Source organism: Chelmon rostratus, chromosome 6, assembly GCF_017976325.1.
Source record: "Chelmon rostratus isolate fCheRos1 chromosome 6, fCheRos1.pri, whole genome shotgun sequence".
In the NCBI taxonomy this organism is placed as follows: domain Eukaryota; kingdom Metazoa; phylum Chordata; class Actinopteri; order Chaetodontiformes; family Chaetodontidae; genus Chelmon; species Chelmon rostratus.
Genome location: NC_055663.1, coordinates 24,349,161 through 24,371,845, shown reverse-complemented (window position 1 = coordinate 24,371,845; position 22,685 = coordinate 24,349,161). Strand labels below are relative to the sequence as shown.

At 41.0% G+C, this 22,685-nt stretch overlaps 1 protein-coding gene across 6 annotated transcripts in view; it reads left to right on the top strand.

Annotated features, from left to right (window-relative positions):
* Positions 1 to 12,377: 12,377 nt before the first annotated feature.
* ppip5k1b (diphosphoinositol pentakisphosphate kinase 1b) overlaps positions 12,378 to 22,685 on the top strand; it is a 51,741-nt gene continuing 41,433 nt past the window's right edge. For all 6 annotated transcript variants that reach the window (XM_041939870.1, XM_041939866.1, XM_041939869.1 and 3 more), the window contains exons 1-2: positions 12,378 to 12,460; positions 21,724 to 22,281. In XM_041939870.1, the coding sequence (XP_041795804.1) occupies positions 22,093 to 22,281 (189 nt within the window). In that variant the 5' untranslated portion in view covers positions 12,378 to 12,460; positions 21,724 to 22,092. The remainder of the gene's footprint in view (positions 12,461 to 21,723; positions 22,282 to 22,685) is intronic.

Here is a 22,685-nt window from a genome sequence, read left to right as displayed (position 1 = left end):
TGCTGCTCCTGGCCAATGTCAGATTATCCCAGTCTTTGTGCAGTTATTTGTGTGAACGAAGGTTGATGCAGCTATACATGCAAAATATAGTATATTAACTATTTTATGTAGTTCTAGAACCTCTATAGGTAAATAAACAAATATTATTCATTTATTATTTAGTTCCAGTAAAACCTTTAGATTAATTCAGTTAATTTCTCCTAAATACACATCCACACACATATGGTGCAGGGTTAAGCTTTGCGCTAACCTGTTGCACTTGCAGTAAAACCAATACATCTCAACTCTTATGGCAAGGACAGAGGTGACACATATACAGCTGATTCACCAGCACACTCATTACCATCACTGATTAATGGTTATCAATGCTTTAACCAATGCAGCCTGAATTCAAAGAGTCCACCATCTGCTCTGTCTTCTGTCAGCGTCTTACACTGATTCTTGTTGTCTGTCGACTGTGCATGATGTGACTATCGGAGGTGTCCTGATGTGGCCACACATGACTGGGAAAGAAAAAACTGTGTTCAAAACGTCATTCAAAACAAAACAAGATTCTTTTGTAGTCAGTTTGAATCAAGTCTGTTACATCAGTGAGATTTAACTGAACTGTTGCTATGGTGACTTACAATTGATGTTCCTTGTTCCCTGCATTAGAGTGGTGGATAATCTTTGGCCAGAATGGGCCATTTAACCATTGGTGTATTGAAGTATTCTTCTTATAGTGCATCCATGATTTTAAAGTTATAATCTCGATGGTTTTCCAGTCACTGTCAATCACTGAGTGCAGTGGCACAGTGGTGATCGAGCCTGCAGCCCACTGATGGAGGAACTGCAAGGTTTGGAACGACAATCCTGGGAAAAAAAATGCTGCATTCAGGTACTGCAAACACAAACCGAACATTTCCTACTGCTGCAGCTTCACAGTAAAAGCATGTAACTGGTGAAACACAAGTTGACTTTTATTATTAAATAACATAGGAAATGCAGCATGTTTCAGACACAAGTGTTCTCTGTGGCTGCTAACAAATTAATTGGGTTTGATTGATTCTGAGTAGCAGCCATGATGAAAATAATCTCAAAGTTGTTACATTGTATGTGAGATAGCTGGTTAGATAATGTTATGGCTATGTACTAACAGAACAAAGGCATTTTCCACCTTTAATGCTCTAATCCATCATGTGGAAATTTGGGATTTACAGCGCTATATTAAAGAAATAAGGTTATGTAAAAGCCATTTAATGCTAAATACAACTGCAAGTCTGTCAAATAATAGAAGGGAATGTGAAATATGTGTTGAGTATATGTTTCAAGAATCTAAAGAAATGTTCTTGATGTTTGTGTGTTTGCACAGGAGGTGATTAAAAGGCAAAAGTCATGAGATATGTTTGTGCATGAGCACGTGTATACGCGCATGTGCGTATGCACCGCCACATGTGTCTGCTGCGAGAGTCTGTGTGTGTGTTCGGTTTAAAGTTAAACATGCTAATGTTGGCCTGAGGTTGAGGAAAGGTGTGTCTCCCGTTCGTCTCCCACCAAACTCTATTCAGAGGTGTAAATACTGGCTGTGTGCTCGCTGCACTCACTGACGCACACTCGCCATCCACTTCTTCAAAGGAGGACGCATTGATGGACGATTTGCTCTAATTTTGTGCTTATTTGCAGACTCAGTGTTTATTCAGCAGATGCATGCAGATGAAATAGCAACATTGGGTTTACTCACCATCATTCATGTCAATCAGCTGTTGCATGGTAACGTATCTAAAAGAGCAGCACAGAACATTTTTACACCACCTCCAAACATCTACATATTTTATAGGTTTATGCTGTAGCTTTTTTTATGCAGGGAAAGTTTGCCTGGTGACACATGCTCTTTTTTTATTGCACATTCATAGTTATTTGGCCCGTGCAACCACAGATTTTTAGCGCTGGCAGCTCAGCATCTCCACTGGAAAGCTGTTAAACAAATGTACTTCAGCAGGAGCTGCTGAGGAGGAAGAAGTGTTTCCCACTTCCAAGCCAGCAGGGCTGGGGATTCCAAATGGCGCTCTTTGAGTCCGAAGAAAACCTCCCATACCTTTAGTCTAAAAGCCCCCAAAATGTGTAGTTTTTATGAGCTCATTAAAAAGAGTGTAAGCAGTTTGTGAATAACTCTCTGGCGTTCATAGTTTTGCTATATGGAAAATCCCCCTAACATCCACAGCGTAACTGACTTATGCGATGACCATGATCTCAGACAGGCTTGTCTTGATTTTTGAGTAGCTATATGTTTGCCAACCAAGACTCCTGGTGAGCCAAACCCTGCAGTTGCTCCGCAGCCCAAAAATTAAATGTCAAACAAAGGAACCGTATCTGGGCTGAGTCTACAAGACCACAGGCATTTTTTCCGCCGTGTCTGGCACCAGGACGTTGGCAGCGGATCCTTTTCTTTCGGTGGGATGCGGGGTGGAGGCTCTGTGGATGGGGGCTCTGTGGATGGGGGCTTGTCCCTGTGTATCCTGCGATGGCTCGATTGGGATCTGCAGAGTTTGGAGGCCGGGTCAAGGCCTTGGGCTCATGTTCCTCGGGCTATTCCTGAGCAGTTTTTGCAGTGTGGTGGGGCGCATTGTCCTGCTGGGGTAGGCCACTGCTATCCTGGCATATGGTTGCCATGGGGGGTTGTGGAGTGTGCTTGATCTGCAACAACATTTAGTTGGGCAACACATGTCAGTTCACCTAAGTTTTCCCAGCAGAACTTTGCATTGTAATGAGCAGTGTAGTAATGTACTTAGTTACTTGTCACTTCTCTCAAAAGTAATTGAATAACTTTATCAATTACTGCATATGAAAGTAATTACTTACAAGAGAAAATAACTTCTGCATGTCAGCTTCAATTCTTATTCAGCTATATTTTTTTAGTGTTGCTGCAGCACAGTGTGGGACCAGACTGTCAAGTTTTATCTATCATTGGACCCATTATCACTGCAGTGACTGGACGACTAACAGTCCTACCTGTCTTGGGATTTGGTGGAAGAGGATCCACACGATGCTAAATGTACACTGAGCTTTGCACAACCCCCCATGGCAACCATATGCCCCTGTCAGTGGTTTTAATGTTGTGGTTGATCTTAATGCTCAGCTGTAGATCTCTTTAGAGACATATGATTCAAAGCAACAAGCTTGCCTCCAGTTTGTCGTTGCACACCACTGTCCCTCTGTCAACGTAACGCTGTGCTGTGGAGCTCGAAGAACTGAACCACTCTTGTATTCTGTCTGCAGCAGCAGGAAAAACCCCTCATGTTAGCATGTTATAGTGTCACTGGCCTGAATTTGCACTGAGGTTGTTAAAAGTGTTGAGTGTGTTGGCTTTATGTGTTGGTTCAACTGTATATTGAGGCACACAATGAGTCTTTAGAAACAGACGTGCAGTCTGTTTTCACAGTCTGGGTCATAAAGAAATTGTGTGTATGGTTGTGGTGTTGAGCTGACTCACAAAATCAAGAATATTACACAGTGAATGATTGTGATATCCTGTTGCTCACCGGTTTATATAATATGGCATGGTAGCTCAACCATGAATGTCCCTTTTGTTCTCACAAAAATGAAGAATGTGGTTAATTTCTTTATTATTTCTTTAATTTGAGTTGACTTAAGAGTCACGTTCACCTAAAATTGTTCCTTCAGCGTTTGAGTCCAGGGCTGGGGGTCCATCGCTCGTGGGGTGATTTCAGCTCATTTGCAGTCTCTGCGAGTGAAGACTGGACTTACAACTGGAGGCATTACACAGCACAGAGTCCACCTGAAAGACCTCTCAGAGTGGACGGCGGAGGTCAGCACAGAGACGCTTGTGTTTTCTCTCTTCTCCGCCTCAAATGATGCAAATATGAGCAGCCACACACTGGAAACAAGCGAGAATATTGCTGACACGGAGAGACGGAGGGAATCAACTAGAACCAGACTGAGGTTTTTCCTTGAGGGTGACAAATTTCAAGCTCAGGAAAAGTGCTGAGGCGGCTGTTTCGGTTGATGGCTTGATGCACTTTCTGTTCACGCAGGCAAACGCACACGCCCATGAAGCCACTCACACACACACACAAAGACATCACACATGCATGCACTGTAGGTATGGATAAACATACGGTGATGACAAAATCGCTGTTGTGGGTTTGCAGACACATGGAATTTACTTAGCTAGCTTCTCTCTTAGATCACATTAATCACAGCTCTAAACTATAACATATTTATTTCAACCAAGCAGCATGATTCTGTGGACTGTCCACCACTTTGGTCCAGACTGAAATATCTTAATAATTGCTGGATGGATTAAAATGGGAATTTTGCGCAGACATGCATGGTTTACTGTGAAGCTGCAGCAGTGGGAAATGTTCGGTTTGGGTTTGCAGTACCTGAATGCAGCATTTTTTTTCCAGGATTGTCGACCCAAACGTTGCAGTTCCTCCATCAGTGGGCCGCAGGCTAGATCACCACTACATCAAACACTACAGATTTTGGCCACCCGCTGACCTGGACTTTTCATGTGGTTTTAATATTTAATTTGTCCAATGCTTTGGTTTATAACCCAACACTTGCAAAACTAATGACATTCCCATCAGTCTCAGCTGCAGTTTGTGTAGCGCTAATTAGCCGGCTAACATAAGTTGTGTTTAGCTAATGGAGCCACTGCGCCTGATTTACACGCCATTTCTTAGAGACAACCTGACAGCACCATAGACTGCATAAAACATGGCTGTAGTCTTTCTGACGTCGCCTACAGGTTTCTGAAGAGCCACTGTAGGAGCAGAATGTGAATTTATTTATGTATAAAATATGGTGAACTTGGATCAGGTCTCACGGGCTAATTAGCGGTCAGCACTATATAAGGTAGGAACCTTTCTGTGTGTGGTCAGATGTTTTACCCTGAAGAACAAACAGTTTTGACCACAAATGGTGTTACATGTGTGGATGTATTTTGAGTTGAGCAAACCTGTTTGAACATATGGTCATTCACACGTTTTGTATGGGAAATAAATGGACAAAGTCTCCAAACGGCAAGTTTGACTACGCTATAATTCAGCTCCAGATTGTTGTGACTGCACCTGAGGACCAGCTGTTCGACCTCCCATCTGTATGCAGACTCTTAACTGTCTCGGATGAGGCCGTTGACTGATGTGTCGTCTGCAAACTTCAGGAGTCTCCTGAGGTACAGTCATTGGTGTAGAAGGAGAAGAACAGGAGGGACAGCACACATCCCTGGGGGACTCCAGTGCTGATGCTCCAGGTGTTGGATGTGATTTGCCCGAGCCTCACCTGCGTCCTGTCTGTTAGGAAGTTTGGTACAACCAGTTTGGTGGATTTGTTGGATGAAAGTGTTGAATGCTAAGTGGAAGTCCACAAACAGGATCCTTGCATATGTCCCTGGGTGATCAAGGTGTTAAGTAAAGATATATCACTGTAATGTATATAGTACGCAGTAATCAGCACACACAAACACACACACACACACAGAAAGAAAACTTACAAGTCAAAAGATAAATTCAAGTGAGAAATATCAGACAAGACGAGAGGCAGGCAGAAGGTTTGACAACAAGACAGAAACACTCAGATGAGGCTTCTCTGACTCTTCAGTCTAATAGAACAGCATGTTGTCTGATTGATTTGTCTTAAGGGACCATTCACACTGAAATGAACAGACATCAGACAGCAAATGCATTCAGCCACAGTTTATATGATTTAATATGTCACGTCTCAGCACTATCCAGGGGTCCAGCAACTGGGTGGAGAAACGGCAACATACTGTAAATTCCAGAAACGTATAACTCTCCTGAATTCCTTCCTGTGTTTTAAAATGTGCCTGAAATAGATGCTCTCAGTTTAGCGTTCTGTGGCTGCTTGTATACAGTGACTGTGAGTGTTTTTTATATGTTAGCTGTCCTGTTCTCACACTGTTCCATGCTAGAATACATTTTAGTATTTGCTTACCTCTAAAAATAAAAACTAAGGTGCCCTTTCAAAGCATGAGGCTCAGTTCACTTCTGGAATAGGAGGCACAGACCTGCCACTGCTGAACAATTTTCCAATTGGATGTTACACTTAAAACCTTGTTGTTACTCCAACAGAACTTTTAACAGCTCCAACAAAAGGGAGACTGTGTGGCCAATCACTGTTCAACCCCTTAAGAAATATAATATATTTTTAATTCCAGCGAGTATCCTATTTTAAACCTGCCATACCTCCAAATTAAATGAAAAACCAGCATGAAGTGTTTTGTAAGTCATTGTTCCACCATGAGCTGTCAGAATAGCTTCAATGCTCCATTAAGTCTCTTTAGCGGTCTGCCACATGGTTCCAAAATCTCCCACAGATGTTCAGCTGGATCGAGATACAGTGGCTGTGAGCATCATTTTCATACATATAAAAGACCCCTTGTGATCTGTTAGGAAGCACCTGCATTTGTTATGTTTGTCCACTGATTTATTCACATTTTTCATTTATTGTGTCACATTCTGGAATTATGCTAAGTTGCAGGGAAATGTGTGTGACATCATGTTGAAAGAAAGGTCCAGATCACCGAATACAAACTTACAAAAGAAAGGTCAAAAGTAATTTTCACAGTTAGTTAAACTGGCTGAAACGATGTATTCTGTAAGAATAAAGAATTATTTTATTCATGACGTTTTTGTAATGAATCCTGCAACTTACTTCCTTGACCAGTAGAGGGCACCAGCAACGTCAGGAGACCATGTACACTGTACTTGCATGAAGTCTGGTATTAAAATGAGATCATAACGTTTATTATCATATTGTTCTGCTGAAATCCTGCATATGTAAAAATCTTTCTGGAAAAAAGTTATTCTTTTCTTTCTATACAGGATGGTTGTTGCACATACAAGTTGTTTGCTTCTCATACTGTGTGTGTGTGTGTGTGTGTATGCGCATGTGTGTGTGTGTTCCGTCTCATAAGGCCTTCTTTCAACCAGTCCTGGCTGGGCATCTCCTCCTGCTATCCATGAAGGAAAGGAAGCACTGTGTGTGCATGTCTGTGCGAGTGTGCGTGTGTGTGTGTGTGTTTGCGTGTGTGTGTGTGTTGACACAGCCTCTTGCAGTCTATCAAGTGGGAGGGCTGCATTTTTTCTTTACAGCATCTCCATAGAAATGAATAGCTGCTTTATAGCTGTCAGGGCTCGCTCACTATATATAAGTGTGTGTGTGTGTGTGTGTATGTGTGTGTGTGTACGTGTGGATATATGAGCCACACCGATAGCTCTAGTGAGAATGTCTGGACAAAATGGATGAGCAGCTGTACAGGAGATCTTCTTGTCATCGTTCTGCGATTGTCTCTAATAGGCTGTTGATGTTTTGTGTCGCTGTAGAAAATTACTCAAGTGGCTTTCGATGGCCTTTGGATGCTGCAGTCACACTCTCAGCTGCTGAGAACAAGAAGTGTGCAGGAATTTCTTTCAGCGACGCTGCAGCAAAGACATGCGTGCTGATAGCTTACACAGCTGCAGAGGAAACACAGACTATGACGATATGATCTTAAAAACGCTATATATTGAAATTGAAAACAGACACTAAAGACACCTATTTACTGTGCTTGGCCTGCATGTTCTTTTTAACACTCAACTTGCAAGTAAAGCTGCAGCAGTGGCGTCGGACAGAGACTTACCCCTGTACTGTAATGTCATCACTCAACTCAGAAAGGAAATGCTAAGAAATGTAGGATTAGACCACCAGATGTTGAGACGCATTAGTACCGTCAATCATATTTTGTAACATAAGAAAAATCAACCTTCATTAACAGATGAATGGGATGATGGGATAAATACACAATATGAGACAGTATGCTGGTTATTTTAATTATTATGCATGAAGTGTTTTGTTGTTTTATTGATCATTGCTTTGCTTGACGGTGCATCTGAAAAATGATATCCATTAATATCACTGAGCCATTATTTTTGCACCCTAGATGTCAAAAGAAAGTGACACGAGTGGTTACGTTCTTGGTGAAATAATAGGAATAAAAATCTGTTGTCTTAACTCTCTCTGAGTCTGAGCTTTCTAAGCTCTGGCCTCAGAGTGTAGAAAGACACCTTCATTATGATTCCAAATTTTATCTTAGCTTAAAGATTAAGAGTAGGGAGGGTCATGACTTCGCCATCCTTGGAAAAAAATGTTGGCTTACTGAACATACTTGAAAGTGATATCAGTCTTCTCATCTTGGAAAGAAAGCATGGAGGCCGAAGTGTTTTTACCCTGAGGTATCTGTTTAAGTAGAAGTAGTAATGACAAAATGTAAAAAACTCCATTACAATTAAATAAAAAAAAAATACTTAAAGAACCAAAAATATAAGTTCTCATTGGGCAGCAAAATGGGACGTTAGTGATCTATTAAGATAAACTAAATTATTACAGATGTGCTAACATGCAAGCAGTTTTTTAATGCTGCTTGCAAGAGGAAGAGTTGGAGCTACTCTCTGCACGAATAACAACACATCATCTGCATAGAAAGACAGATGTTGTTCGTCAGCTGTCTGGCTATCTTTGATGTTCGTGTTGTGGTAAATTGCTGCTGCCAGTGGTTTAATGGGTAGTCCCTGTGTAAAGTGAATCAGCTGATACAGAACAGGATATCCTTTTGATAGATTACTCTGAGTCCAAGTTTCTGTAGAGTACTGAATAAGAATTTCTGGTTAAAATGTTCTATAAAATGCTTTTTCTGCAGTGATATGATTAGAGAATTCTATTTTTGAGCAGTTGAAGGCTATATTAAGTTAAATCATTTGTGAGTTCCAGTGAATTAAAGCATCCCTTCTATAAAACAAACTGCTCTGGTTAGGATGTATGATGACTTGACATTTTCAATAGGTTAAATGTGCTCATGCTAAGAGGAAGCTTAGCAATGCGAGAAAATTTGGCTACCATTCTGTGGTGGTTATTACAGTTGTAAAATTAAGGTAGGATGCTCTTTTTGTGCATTTTTTATTCAGAAAACAGTATTAGTGTTTGCTTTCTAGCCAACGTGACAAATGGAATACAAGACTGTTGCGACTGCAGCTATTTTAAGCTTCAACCGTTGATGAAACGTAGTCCAGTGAGAAATGTGAGTTCAGTTTTGTACAAAGATCAATCACAGTTTCAGTAAACGTGGCAGAGTTTATGAGTCATAATAACAGCAAATCTCTCCTCTTTTTTTCGGGAAATCTGTGGGAGAAAGTGAGCGAGCGAGGTCGAGGAAGAGAGAGAGTAACACAGAGACACTCGGTGAACCCGTTCACCTCATTATTCATCATTAGTGACTGTGCACACGCTTTGTCCAGGAAACTACATGAAGTGTAGTGAAAACTTCTTGTTTTTTTAACCATATGATGGGGTACGGAGCTACGCTGATCGCATTGCTAATTTGACTGCTGTCAAATGTCACGGCAAATGTTGAACAGACATCTTCACCTTTGTTTCCTCTCCATTGCTGCCTCCTTGTAAGCTGAGTGTGACTTAAAATGGACAAAGACGTGTTTTGTCAGCAGGCTTTCAAAGATGGCCATCAGTGATAGTGTGCCTGTTGAATCGGTAAAGACAGGGCGCTTCAGAGAGATTTTAGATTTTTTTTTTTTTAAAGCACATTACATAATTTCAGGTGTTTATAAAAAGAGATTTTTGGATGCAGGATAGGTGGTGAGAGAGAGAAGATGAGGAGAAGGAGGGAGAGGCGGTTACTGGTTTTTAGCGAACACTGCTTCCTTATGCCGAAGCACAGACTGACTTCTCATGTGCTGCTGCATGATGGGGCAGCGAAGCCGCTGCACATTTTCTTGACAGGTTGCCAGGCTCCCATCAGCCACACCGGGCTGTCTGTCAGTGGCCAGTGCCGGTCTGATGCTGGGAATGTCTCAATGGGAAGCAAAGGCAACTGTGGGATTATAAAAATCTATGTAAGGCTTGTTTCATACCTCGGCTGACTGTGTGTGGTTCCTGTGCGAGGCATCAGGGTGTGATGAATAACTTCATCTAATGAAATAAAAGTCTGTACGTGTTACATCCTTTAAATGACAAGAATTAAATTTGTTTCTGTATTCTGTATTGAACAGATACTTGTTTAGGCCTCCAATAAATGCTATTCAAAGCTATTACAATCAATGTTTTGTATCAACAATAGATCACATGACTGCTTGTAATATAGTGATGAACTCACAGGTAATTATCACCCGACTCTTCAGGTCTGTGGGGTCTCTCAGCTAATTATCTTGGTTATATTGCTGCAGCTTTACTTTTCACTCTCACCACTCTCATCAGTGCTGGGTGTGGAGCAAAAAAAAAAAGAAAAGCCCTAAAAACCAACTGTATGTTAGATGCCCAGCACAAAATGGCAGACAGACAAAATCAACAAATAGCTGGTGAACATAGTGGAGCATTCAACAGCTAAACAACCACATATTTCCTTCAGGAGTTGGTGGAGACCAAAAACAGAGCTAGAAGGAGAGTAAATATTGGACTTAGATTCATCAGGTGGCCTGACACGCGACTCTAAATGAACGCTAATGTTGCTCTGTGTCTGCTAAAATGCGAAAATAGGCAAGGGTCAGCTAAAAAGTTCACCATATCAGCTTAAAAGTGGACGTAGCTTGTCAGTGTTGTGTTTATAGTTTGTATCTGCTACCTCAAAGTGGCCAAAATATATGATAATTCAGGTTCAAGTCTTCAAAGAAAACCCAGAGTAAAGGAATAATAGGATCTAAGTGAAAGTGCAATAACAGTGGACAAAGAATAAAAGCTGAGTTCGAATGTAAGAGCTGTTGATAATGGTGATATCCTGTTTTCATAGGATTATTGAAAATATACGCACAAAATGCATGGGCCTATTCAAAGCTCCTAATATGCCTCATATAATTACACAGGACAGTGTGAGTCTGAGAGAATAGAGAATACACATTATTATTTTCCACTCTTGTGGAAATTTGTCTTTGGCTTCAAAACGAAGCACATGGTGTGATAAAATATGAAAATTAAAAAAAACAGATATGATGAAGACAGTTTATACACACAGATGTCCATATGCTTAAGACCTTCCTCTGCCATGAGTTAAAATACATCAGATAGAAACAAAAAGTGGCCCTGTAATAATAAATGGTTGAGGTAAAATTGCTAAAGTACAACCCTTTTACAATGCTGTGTTAAACATGAGCAAAACAGAATGTGGTAATGTGCTAATCCTCAATTGAAAACAATACAAGGACAATATACATAATGTTTTTAATCAATTCCATTGATTTTTGTAAATAAATGCATATTCTAAATTTGATGCCAGGAAATGCCAGAAAGTTGTGGAACGCTCCAAAAACACCTGTTTGGAACAATACACAGGTAAACAGGTTGATTGGTAACAGGTGACAGCATCATGATTGGGTGGGAAAGGAGCATCCTGGAAAGGCTCAATCGTTCATGAGGAGGACGGAGCGAGGTTCACCACTTGTGAACACATGACTGTACAGAGAACATGAATACATGAACTCAGGAACGCACGTTGGTAAACACGGTTCATTTACAAATGACTACATTCATTTTTTATTTATGTTTTTGACAACGTCCCAATTTTTTTGGAATCAGGGTTGTATTTCACCCAAGGGAAAGGCTGTAAAAAGTGACAAAATGAGTCAGCATGTTGAACAATTCCTCAGACACTGAGGAATGTAAATGGCCCATACACAGTCTGTGGTTGTTTGCATTCTTCAAATTAATTAATGTTCCACGACCTCTGGCTGCTTAATATGACAGGAGGAACATCAGAGGAGGCAATTAAAACTCAACTGAGCTGTGACACAAGTTTATAAATTCTCCCTTTTACAGATAAAAAGCTATGGAGAAATCAATTGCACATAAAAAGAGAGCGTTATAGAGTTAAGATTGATTAAACAAATCTAAACACAAAGGAATAATAAAATATCATACATTACATACCATAAATTTCAAACTAAATAGTAGTTGATAGTATATTATAATATTTGAGTCTTTACTCGTTACTTTACAGTTCAGATTAAATCAATTCAGAAAAGTAACTAGTAACTAATTTTATTAAATAAAGTAGTGGAATAATAAAAGTAGCATATGTCGGAAATATTTAGGTACCCCGAATTGTACTGAGTAAGTGTACTCAGTTACATTCTTCCACTGTTCATTTCAGTATTTTTATCAAGCGTGCAGTTCTGCAATGTACCACTTTGACCGGTAGATGGCAGTAATGGCGCGGCTTTAAAAAACTAAACTTCATGTTAAAAAAAAAAGGTGAAGAAAAAGAAAAGGAGGAAGCTAGCAGCCGCAGGCGGCAGCAACATATATGGCTAATCACCAGCGATGACCGGACGTGAACTTTAGTGTGTAGACTTTACTGAGTTTTTTTTTTTTTAAGAAGAAAACTTAGCAGCAGCTGCTTCCTTCCAGCGTAATACAGCCAGCGGAGACAAGGAAGTGAACAGCTGACTGACTTCCACCGGTAAGCCCTCGTTTTAAACGCTTTCTGCTTTCTCTTCGCGGCGTGGCTTTCAACCCGGTGTTAGAGGAAGGCTGGATTTTGCTGTTGTGTCGATGTAAATGGACAAAACAAGCAGACTTTCACCGTCTTGTAACTTAACTGTATCTGTCAGGAGTGCTGTGTAGTGGGCAGGCCGACGCTCTGATTTATTAATGTGTGTTTTGTGCGGTTTATTCCTTCCGTAGGAGCTTCTCCTTACTACGACACCTCCAACTGACTCATTCATTGTGTTTGAGAGTGATTTGAGGCGCAGGTTGAGGCTGGAAACAAGACTTATTATATTGTTGTTATTATTATTATTATTATGAAGCACCAAGAGAGCAGGGAACATCCTATCAGTTTGATGTACGAAAAACCGAAACCGTGTGTGTGTGTAACTGTGTGTGTGTGTGTGTGCGCGCGCGCGCGCGCGTGTGCGTCCTTCATAAACTGTCATGCTCTCTGATAAATTGACATTGTAGTTTGGGCTGGAACTAACATTACTAGTTTCTCTATGAACTGTCAGAAAGTAGTGGAAAGTTGCTGAACATATATGAATATGTATTAAATATATATAAAATCTGAATATCCCAAATCCCAAGATGACATCTTCAGATTGCTTGTTTTGTCTGACCAAAAGTTAAAAAAACCCTCACATATTCTTATATATTGCAGCTAAAAGCAAGAAATCCTCACCTGAATAGAGAAATGTTTGACTTTTTAGCTTCAAAAATAACTTCTGCAACTAATTGATAATCAGAATAGTTGCTCATCGATCAAAAAAATCAATTTCTTTGTCAATGGACAAATCGTTTCAGCTCTAATAGTTTCTATCGAATGTGTAAAGTCTTTCATTTAACCTAACCGGGATGATCTGACAACAGGCACAGTGGGGAACTGAGGACAGCAGAGAAGGAAAGACTTGAAGTTATAGTAATTAATATTTTATAGTCTGAAATAACAGAAGACATACTTAAAGCATGCAGTCTTTTAGAAGATGCTTGATTTGTAGAAGACAAAATAAAACATCAAAAACAGAAATGCAACATCAGCAAAAATATTATTAAATATGGGAGAAATGTATCACAAAGCCCCTGCAGTCATTTAGCAGCGAAACGGTTCCATGAGAACCCTGCTGACTGGATTAAAACAGGAATACTGATTATTAGAACCATATTTCCACCATGTGAATGAGTTTTAAAACAAAAACAGGAAATGTGAGAAAAAGTGGTCACTGGTCAATGTAAATAATTTTATTTTCAGACCACACTTAGACATCACATGCTACGACTTTTTTTTGCCTGTTTTTCTATATCAAACGAGCAAACAAACAAAACAAGTGGGTAGTTTGGAAGCTCTTGCTGCAGACGGATGCACCTATTGTAAGTCACTTTGGGGGAGGGGTCTGAGTATAGCATTGTAAGTGGCTGATAAGCAGGGTGGCCTAAGACACCTAGGGGGTCCCCTAAGAAATGGTAGCCTTGATGGTCTTTCCAGTTTGACATGGATGGCTTCTTTCACTCCTTTGTCCCTGGCCAGAATACATACATTATTGTCCTCAGCATAGAGCCTCTTGCCCATCAGATGTAGATGGGCCGCTGAGTCTTGACCCGAGGTGTTGGCTCTCCTGTGTTGTGCCATGCGTTTGTGGTGCGGTTGTTTTGTTTCCCCAGTGTACAAGTCTGTGCACTCCTCGCTGCATTGCACTGCATACACCACATTACTCTGTTTGTGCCACTGTGTTTTGTCCTTAAGGTGGACAAGTTTCTGCCTCAGGGTGTTACGGGGCTTGAAATGCACAGGGATGCGGTGTTTGTTGAAAATCCTCCTGAGTTTTTCCCGATACTCCCCCAATGTATGGTATAACAATATTGTTCCGTTTATGGTCCTTTTCTACTCTTTCTGTTCTGTGTCTTTTTGTGGTCTTGATGAAGGCCCAGTTTGGGTAACTGCATGTTCTGAGTGCTTGCCTGTCCCTTCTCCTTGCCTTCTGTCCTTGTGGGCACGTTCTGAGCCTGTTGGTGTAGGGTTCTGATAACCCCCAGCTTATGTTCCAGTGGATGGTGAGAATCAAAGAGCAGATATTGATCTGTGTGTGTGGGTTTTCTGTATACTGCGATGCCGATGTGTACTGCGCTATCCAGAAAGGCCAGACTGTTTCCTTTAACATCCTCCTGAGTGAACTTTATGTTGCTGTCCGGTGCATTGATGTGATCAGTGAAAGCTTCCACTTCCTGTGTTCTAATTTTGACCCAGGTGTCGTCCGCGTACCTCAACCGCTGGCTTTAGGCGGAGATAAGAGCTCTGCTCTCCACTTCTTCCATATAGAGATTGGCCACTATAGGAAAAACCGGAGACCCCATGGTTAGCTGTGAAATATTTACCCTTGTACCATATTTTGATGTAAACCTCATCTGCTTTGTTTGACAAGCATTCCAGTTTATCGTGTTTATCCTCCGTTTTCTTGATGCTGCATCTGCTGATGTATTATCTGCTGCTGCAACCCAGATTCTCATTAAAGTTTCATTTTATTGCAACCCTGAAAACGTATAAAAGCTATTCATCAGTAGCTATGAAGGAGGAGAATGAAGTCACATACCTTTCCACGTACCATAAATCATATTGTAAACCCAGAGGTTTCATCGCCTACAGTGAGAAATGTTTGCGTCGACGAGTTACAAAGAATGGGCTGCTTTACACCGGAAAGCCGATTATGGCCTCTGTTTTCTGTAATGACGACAGGTTGTATTTGCAAACAAAGCTAATTTCTCGAGGGCTCGGTGCATAATGAATTTACAAGATTGTAGCGCAGGTTGTACTGTAACTGCTGTTTCACTGGTAGGTGTATCCTGATAACATCACCAGCGTGTTATCTGACCCTCGGGGCTGATACTGTTTCAGGGCCGATGTTAGTGTCCGACCTCGATAACTTTGTGCACGTGAAGAGAAAGTTTTATCAAACATAATAATTGACAGTTTTGTTAATGATTTAATCTTGAACCCTTGTCAGATAACAAGCTGCGTGATCAGCATCATCCTTACCCTGATAGAAAAGTAGTGATACTGGGCTAAGCGAAAGTAAACCCTTTTCCAGTCACAAACACGTCATCATGTCGCACTTCCTTTTTCTTTCCTAGAAATTACCCTCAGTTATTCAATCAATCCACAAAATATGAGTTCATATAATGACAGGCAAACCGTTGCAATTTGCACCGTCTGTTGTGATGTTTCTGATTTTCCGCCTTATCAGAGAAAGTGAGGAGGAACTAATGACACAACACAGGCTTCCTGTGGCAGACAGTCTCAAAGGTTAAAAGCCTATTATTGGAGCCGTGTTGTTGATCTGTGGACCCACAGTGATGACAGAGGTGACTCATCCATGGACGAGAGCCCACAGGTGACAGCTGGGGATGTTTTTAATCAGCCGCCTAATTTATTCATTATTCTTTTTTTTGATGGGTACAATACAATTGAGACAGGAGACAGTTTCACACAATGGTCTGTTTTCTCTGTCTGTCTCCTTTTTGTCGTCTTCTGTTTGGCCTCAGTGAATGAGACATTAGGTTGTTTATGACTTTGATCGACCCACATTTGCGTTCAATAAATGAAAACATCTCAACTGAGCCTTGGGCACAGCTCGTTTCCCTGAAATGAGAGAAATGTGAAATCTCAACTTTGACAATATTAGAGGTGTTTGAAATTTGCTATGTGTGTGAATACAATACCTGTACCAATACAATAACTAAGTTCCTTAGTTTGGGCATTACAAATGTATTTTTTTATGATATGTTTTTGTAAATGCATTGGTGTTTAATGTTGTCTAAAGCATGACTATGCAGCTTCGGCTGAACAGCGACCACTGTCATGTCAGTTACATGGCAGTATCTATCTGATGTTTGCTAACATTAGTTAACATTAGCCAACATAAAGCCCCTGTTTGATAAATGGTGCTTACAAACATGCTTTTTGAATGTAAGAGGAAGACTGTTTTTTCCTTTTTCTTAAGTTACATCTCATTTGTGGATGGATATCTTCCATAAAGTTGAGCGACTTGTAGGAGACAGATTTTTAGAAATGGCTGACAGAAGCTGAGATATCCTGACTCTCAGCCAGTAGTTTGGATCAAGCTCAAGCTTTCCTACTTTTTCCATAATGCAACTTCATTTAGTTTGTCATTAGACCCGCTCTTAACATGCCCCCACCAAAATTGTAATGCAAGCTCTCTCTTATATTAATCTTGCATTATATTAAATAAGGGTACCACTTGTTTGCTGTTAGAACCGCCATTAGAACCCATCGGAAACGTAGAATTTGACCACAAAATAAGTGTTTGAATGCACACGTTTTAGGATAGGACTCCAATTTGCAGATTTTACTGGATTACAAACATGTAGTTTAGTTTAATTTTGTCAGGGATCTTAGTTTCCTCTTGATCCGTACAATGGTGGGAAGCATTGGCAAGGCTTTATGTGTACACGCCATGGATTTCTACAAGATGGAGATCGGGTGGTAAAGGGCTTGATTTTCTGGGGAACTGTTGCTTCGGAGCAGAGTACACCTGCAGAAATTGTAGTAGCGTGCAAAGTTGAACCAACAGTGATGTTGAGTCATGTGTGAACGAAGGCTAAGTGTTTTTTTTTTCTCCCTCTCGACAGCCATTCATGACACCAGCTGAGTCCGCTGCTGAAAGTTATTTTAATCTCTGAATTAATTTTCTATGATTAGATTCATCTGGTGTTATGCACACGGGTGTCTCTAACCGTCATGCAGCATTTTTCTTGTCGTGTGCAGTGTCGGCTCATCCTGCCAGTAGAGTAAAGGTCACGTCCTTGGTGTAGTAAAGACAGAATAAACTCAAGCTCAGCGGTGCCTACTCACAGCAGTTATTTATGAGTTTATCTCTGTTAGTGTTCTTCGACCCCGAGCCAGCAAGAAAGGCTTCCACTTAGTTTAGTGCGGGCTGTCATCGCTTCAGAGGTTAGTTATGAGTTATCTTTGGGTAGCGTAGCTGGCCCATGTTACCCAGCGCCACTGTCTTGGCTCTACCCCTCAGTTGACCTGTTGCGACCCCCTGCAGAAGAGGACGCTGTTATTTCTGGGGATCAAGGTTAGGCTGGGTCAGGTGAGAGATTCGGTTGAGGTATGTCCTGGCAGAAAGTCCAGGACACAGGAAGACGATGTCTGTACTGAAGCTGCCAGAACGTTCAACAGTGCCAGTGAAGTAATCTGCACTGTAAGTGAGGGGACGTGACTTTTAATAAGTCCTGCAGCCCTTCAAAGACTTTCGGGCACCGGCTGCTTCTGGTATGTTGTCATATGATCTACCCTCCTCTTTCTGGAGGCTTTTCCCCTTGAGTCAGCTATTTGTTGTGGGTGGTGGGGTCAGGGTGGTGGTGGTGTTTGAAGCGGGGGTGTTAGTCTCCACTTGATGAGAGATACATGAACTGCTTTTGGCTGCATCTACTGTTTGTGGACATACCACAGTGGCAAGTTTCTTCTTCTCTCTCGGCTTCATTTCACACCTCGCTCCTGGGCTTTGGCTCAGTTACGAGGGAATGACATAACAGCTTTGTTTCTTTATTCTGTGGTATCAGATCAGATAACAGATAAGCAGTGACCACACACAGGCACACTATGTTGAAGCACTAGGGTTGCAAATGTTTGTTGAATTCTGGCAGCTGATAATTGGTAGATTTTTGGTAATAGGCTCACGTCGTCCTGATTAGAAAACTGCATCAGCATCTGTTGCTTTTGTTCAGTCACGTCATCCTTTCTCTTAAACTGAAAGTTGTTTCAAGGAATAGAGTGCTTGTCAGTTGACAGTTTTTGTAGAGATTAGTTCATTCTTTTTATTCCAAGATGTTTCTATTATTTTGTCCACCTAATTTATAGCAGTGAGGATTGGCTAAATAACAGAAATGCCTCCAGTTCAACAGCACAAAAAACTACAGAATCTAAAATCACCATAAAGTTGAATTAGCGTCTCTCTGAAACTGCTGCAAAAACTGAAGATTACAACCTGAAGGAAGGCTTTATTGCCAGACAAGAAAATTAGTCAGTTAATCGATTAGTCAATCTAAAGAAAATGAATAGCCAACTATAATATAGTCAATTGATTGATCACCTCTGTCATTTCAAACACTTGCTGGTTTCAGCTTGTTAAATGTCAGGATTGGGTGCTTTTCTTTGTCGTTTATGATAGTAAATAAAGTGTTCTTGGGTTTTGGACTGTTGGTTGGACCAAAGAGGCAAACTGAAGACGAATCTTTGAACTCTGAGAAGTTGTGATGAGCATTTTTCACTATTTTTTGACATTTTATAGACTTTGTGATTAATAATCGATTTTAAAAAATTCACAGATTAATCGATAATGAAAATAATTTTTGTTGTGGCCCTATTAGCCTGCATTAACTTTAGTTAGATGTACCTAATAAACTGGAAAGTGTATGTAGTTGAGCTTCTTGTTCCATAGTTCCATAGTTCCATTTTCTGGCTTTTTCAGTATATATTGATCGTATTGCACCCTGAATATAGTATGCATCAAGGACCTTGTGAAGTGTTTTTCTTGACTCATAGTATAAGAAGTAGTATCAATAATTTAGTGGTATATTTGTTGTTAGAATTCTGCTCACGGAGTGATACAGCAGCAGAAACATGTGACACCAAGCAAAGTTCTTGTACTGGGTGGGAACTGGAGAGCCACATTAAGAGTATGTGCTGAAACTCCATTGTTTTAATCACAGACCATCAACATGGTGACAGCAAACAGCAGCTCTCTTTGTTCCACTTCCGGAAATGCCTTTGTGCCAAACGGTCTGGGAAGTGGAAATTCAAAAACGATTGCAGAGACATCTTCAGTGTTGCATCAGTATGTTGTGAAGCCGGATGATGAGCAACAAGCACGAACTGTACCAAAAGAATAGCGAACAAACCCAGTGTGAGATATTTTTGCAAAGATCCAGAGGCGCCTGATGCATTTATATAATGAATTTAAGACGGGTATAGATGATGCGATCATGCACGTGTGATACTGTAAAAGCGCTTCAAATCAGCAAAGCAGTACAAGTACTGAACATGAGAGTTTTACTGACACTTTAAAATTCAGAATGCAGCCATTAAACTCTAAACTAAACCATTTAAGTTTGGTGTCTTTTAAAATCCATAAAAGTATTTTTTTTTTTCAAAATAATGGAGAAAAACAAAAGAAAACATGCACATTTGGTCACAGAATCAGCATGGAAAAGCTAAATCTAAAAATGATTGTGTGCAGGATGGAGTTTGTGACACAGGGTTGAATCTTTGTACTATTTGGGAAAAACTCAGGAGTGACAGTGAGTGAGTAGATCTTGATTTGATGTATCTCAGGTTAGATATTCGAGGAAACCCAGAGGGTAAAATGACTTGAGGACTCTGTCCAGTAAGGATGTTTCATGAGTGACTCTGTGAAGTGAAACGCAGACCAGTAACCAGTAGCAAGTAACCAGTAACATGATCCACCTCAGTGTACATACAGGACACAGTAGAGAGACAGTCTGGCTCCAGGTCAGGCCATGTGGTCATGGCAACAACAAACAGCAGTATGGGCACTGTGGAAAATGAAATGTGCCGGGTCAACAGCAGGCTTACATGGAGCGGATGATGTTGTTGAAGATGGAGTGTGGGTCCTCCCCCCTGTGAGGAGCTGAGTGAAGCAGACTAAAAGAACTGAATTAAAACCTGGGCCCGTATTTATCAAAATGCTACAAGTGAAGTTCGCAGTTGCTCCTGCTTACAGACTTAAAGGATAACTTTCGTTTTTTACAACTTGGACCTTATTTGTAGAATTAAATACGCCCATTTACTCACCCAGACAACTTTGGTGGCATTTGGAGTCGTTTTGAAGAAATTAGCCCCAGAGGAGCGGCGCGTATATCTGTATAATGCGAGTACTCGGGGCATCCATGCGCAGCCTCTATAAACGCATAATCTGCGGCGAAACTCGTTCATGTTCCAATATTTTGTTATGATATGCTGCCGCTCTGAGCCGGCGGTCGGCTAGTTTAGCTGTAGTTTGGCACAGCTATGGTTCGTTATTGCGTATTCGTAGCCGACCGCCGCACAGTTAGCCGTGTTGTGGCTGGCTGCTCACAGCGCGCGGCGTTCGGTAATGACATCATCCACATCAGAGATAGTTGTCTAGAGACGCAAGATATCGATAACATGCCACCACGGGCTCAGAGGGGAATAGCACCAGCATATCATAACAAAATATTGGAATATAAACGAGTTTCGCCGCAGATTATGCGTTATATAGAGGCTGCGCATGGATGCCCCGAGTACTCGCATTGTACGGATATATGTGCCTCTCCTCTGGGGCTAATTTCTTCAAAACGACTCCAAATGCCACCGAAGTTGTCTGGGTGAGTAAATGGGTGTATTTAATTCTACAAATAAGGTCCAGGTTGTAAAAAACGAAAGTTATCCTTCAACAATAGAAGTTATTTATCTACAACCTAAAAATGGCCTTGGATGTAAGAACCTCAGAGATCTGTCTGGTTCAGAGTAGATACTAGATGACTGTAGTACAAAGATGGAGGTGAGCAAGACACAAGACTGTACCATAAACAGTACAATAACTATTATACATGTAGCTGTAGCAGTCTGTATAATTTAGTATGTTGTTTTAGCCTAATATTTTTGCATTTATCACATGTGCAAATAACAAGAGCAAAGATTAAAAAGATTAACAAGAACACTGATTAAATGCAATTGCACTCAATTCTCTGTATTATCTGTACTGATGATAAAGCAGCTGCTGTAGCAGAAGGTCTTTGGTCTATCTCTTGTCATTATCAGTTGATGCAAATACCTAACATGACTGTAAACACCGTCTCACTATCATAAATGTGTAAGCTGCTATCGTCTGTGAATATTTCAGTCGTCAACATGCCAGAAATTCTTTTCAGCCAAAATCTTTTTTTCTTGACTCTTGTGTGCTGCGATAGCCCAGTTTCCTCAGGAATCAATAAAGTTTTTCTTCTATTGTGTTGCAGCTGATTTTACTTCCTCGACGACTCGTTTCACAAATGGTGGATGTAGCAACGCTGCAACAGGCAGCACTGTGGTCTTTCAGATGCAGTATATGTATGCATGTTGCACATCTGTAACCTCTGTGTGTCTCCAAATGTTGCTTAACATTGAACAAGTTGCTTAAACAGTTTCTACATGTGTTTTTTTTTTTTTTTTTTTTTGCCTTTCATTTCTAGGGCCTGGAAAACGGTGCACAGATGACCGTCAAGTTCCCTGTGTGAAGAAGTGTCTCCAGGCTGGAACATGTTATCACTCAGAGCCAGACCTCCTCTGTCTTGACACAGGGAGTTTTACAACCTTGACTATCTACCTCAACTCACGTGGAGTCCACCCCTTCATTTCTACCTCTTGGGACATTCGCCACCATTTTTCTACCTCAACACATACTGCACACACACGGGCGCACGTATCTGTTATCAGGCGGCTCAGAAACACCAACAGACCCTTGACTTTATCGCCAGGCCTGTAACACATTTGAACGGGTTTCTTACCGCTCAGCTGCTCGAGGAGCCGCCCAAAGCAGCCATGTTACGCAGGGGTTTGTGATGTCCGAGCCCTGCGACGGACCAGAACCTGGACCAGGAGCAGGGGAAGGACAGGGGCGGGGTCAAAGAGACGTTCCTCGTTTTATTCTTGGCTGTGAAGATGACGAGCAGGGCATGGGCCAAATGGAGGCAGGCATGAAGAACAAGATGTATCGAGAAGAAGACATGGAGGATGATGAAGATGAGTCGGTAAGTGACAGGTGTTAACTCAGGTGCACACACAGCTGGGGTGCAAGTTGTGCTTTAAGTGCTGGAGGACTATTTTTGGGTGGAACATCAAAGTTAATATATTAGAGATATTTGTGTACAAGTTTTTAATGATCAATTGTAAGTTGTGCACTTATAATGAAATGTATTTAACTGTATTGACAATGGACAAAGAGGATTATTTTGGAACAGGAAGCCGAGGTTTTGGCCATTTTGTGCAGTAGGAAATCGACAGGCATGGACATTGTTAGTAGGAAAGTTTTATTTGGAATGAGACAGTGGAAAAAATAGAGTCGGGAATATACAAAGGCTGGCGTGAGAACAATGCAGCAGATAAACAGTTTTAGGGCATCTGGTCTGTTGTTTAGTCCTGTAGCTATAAAAGG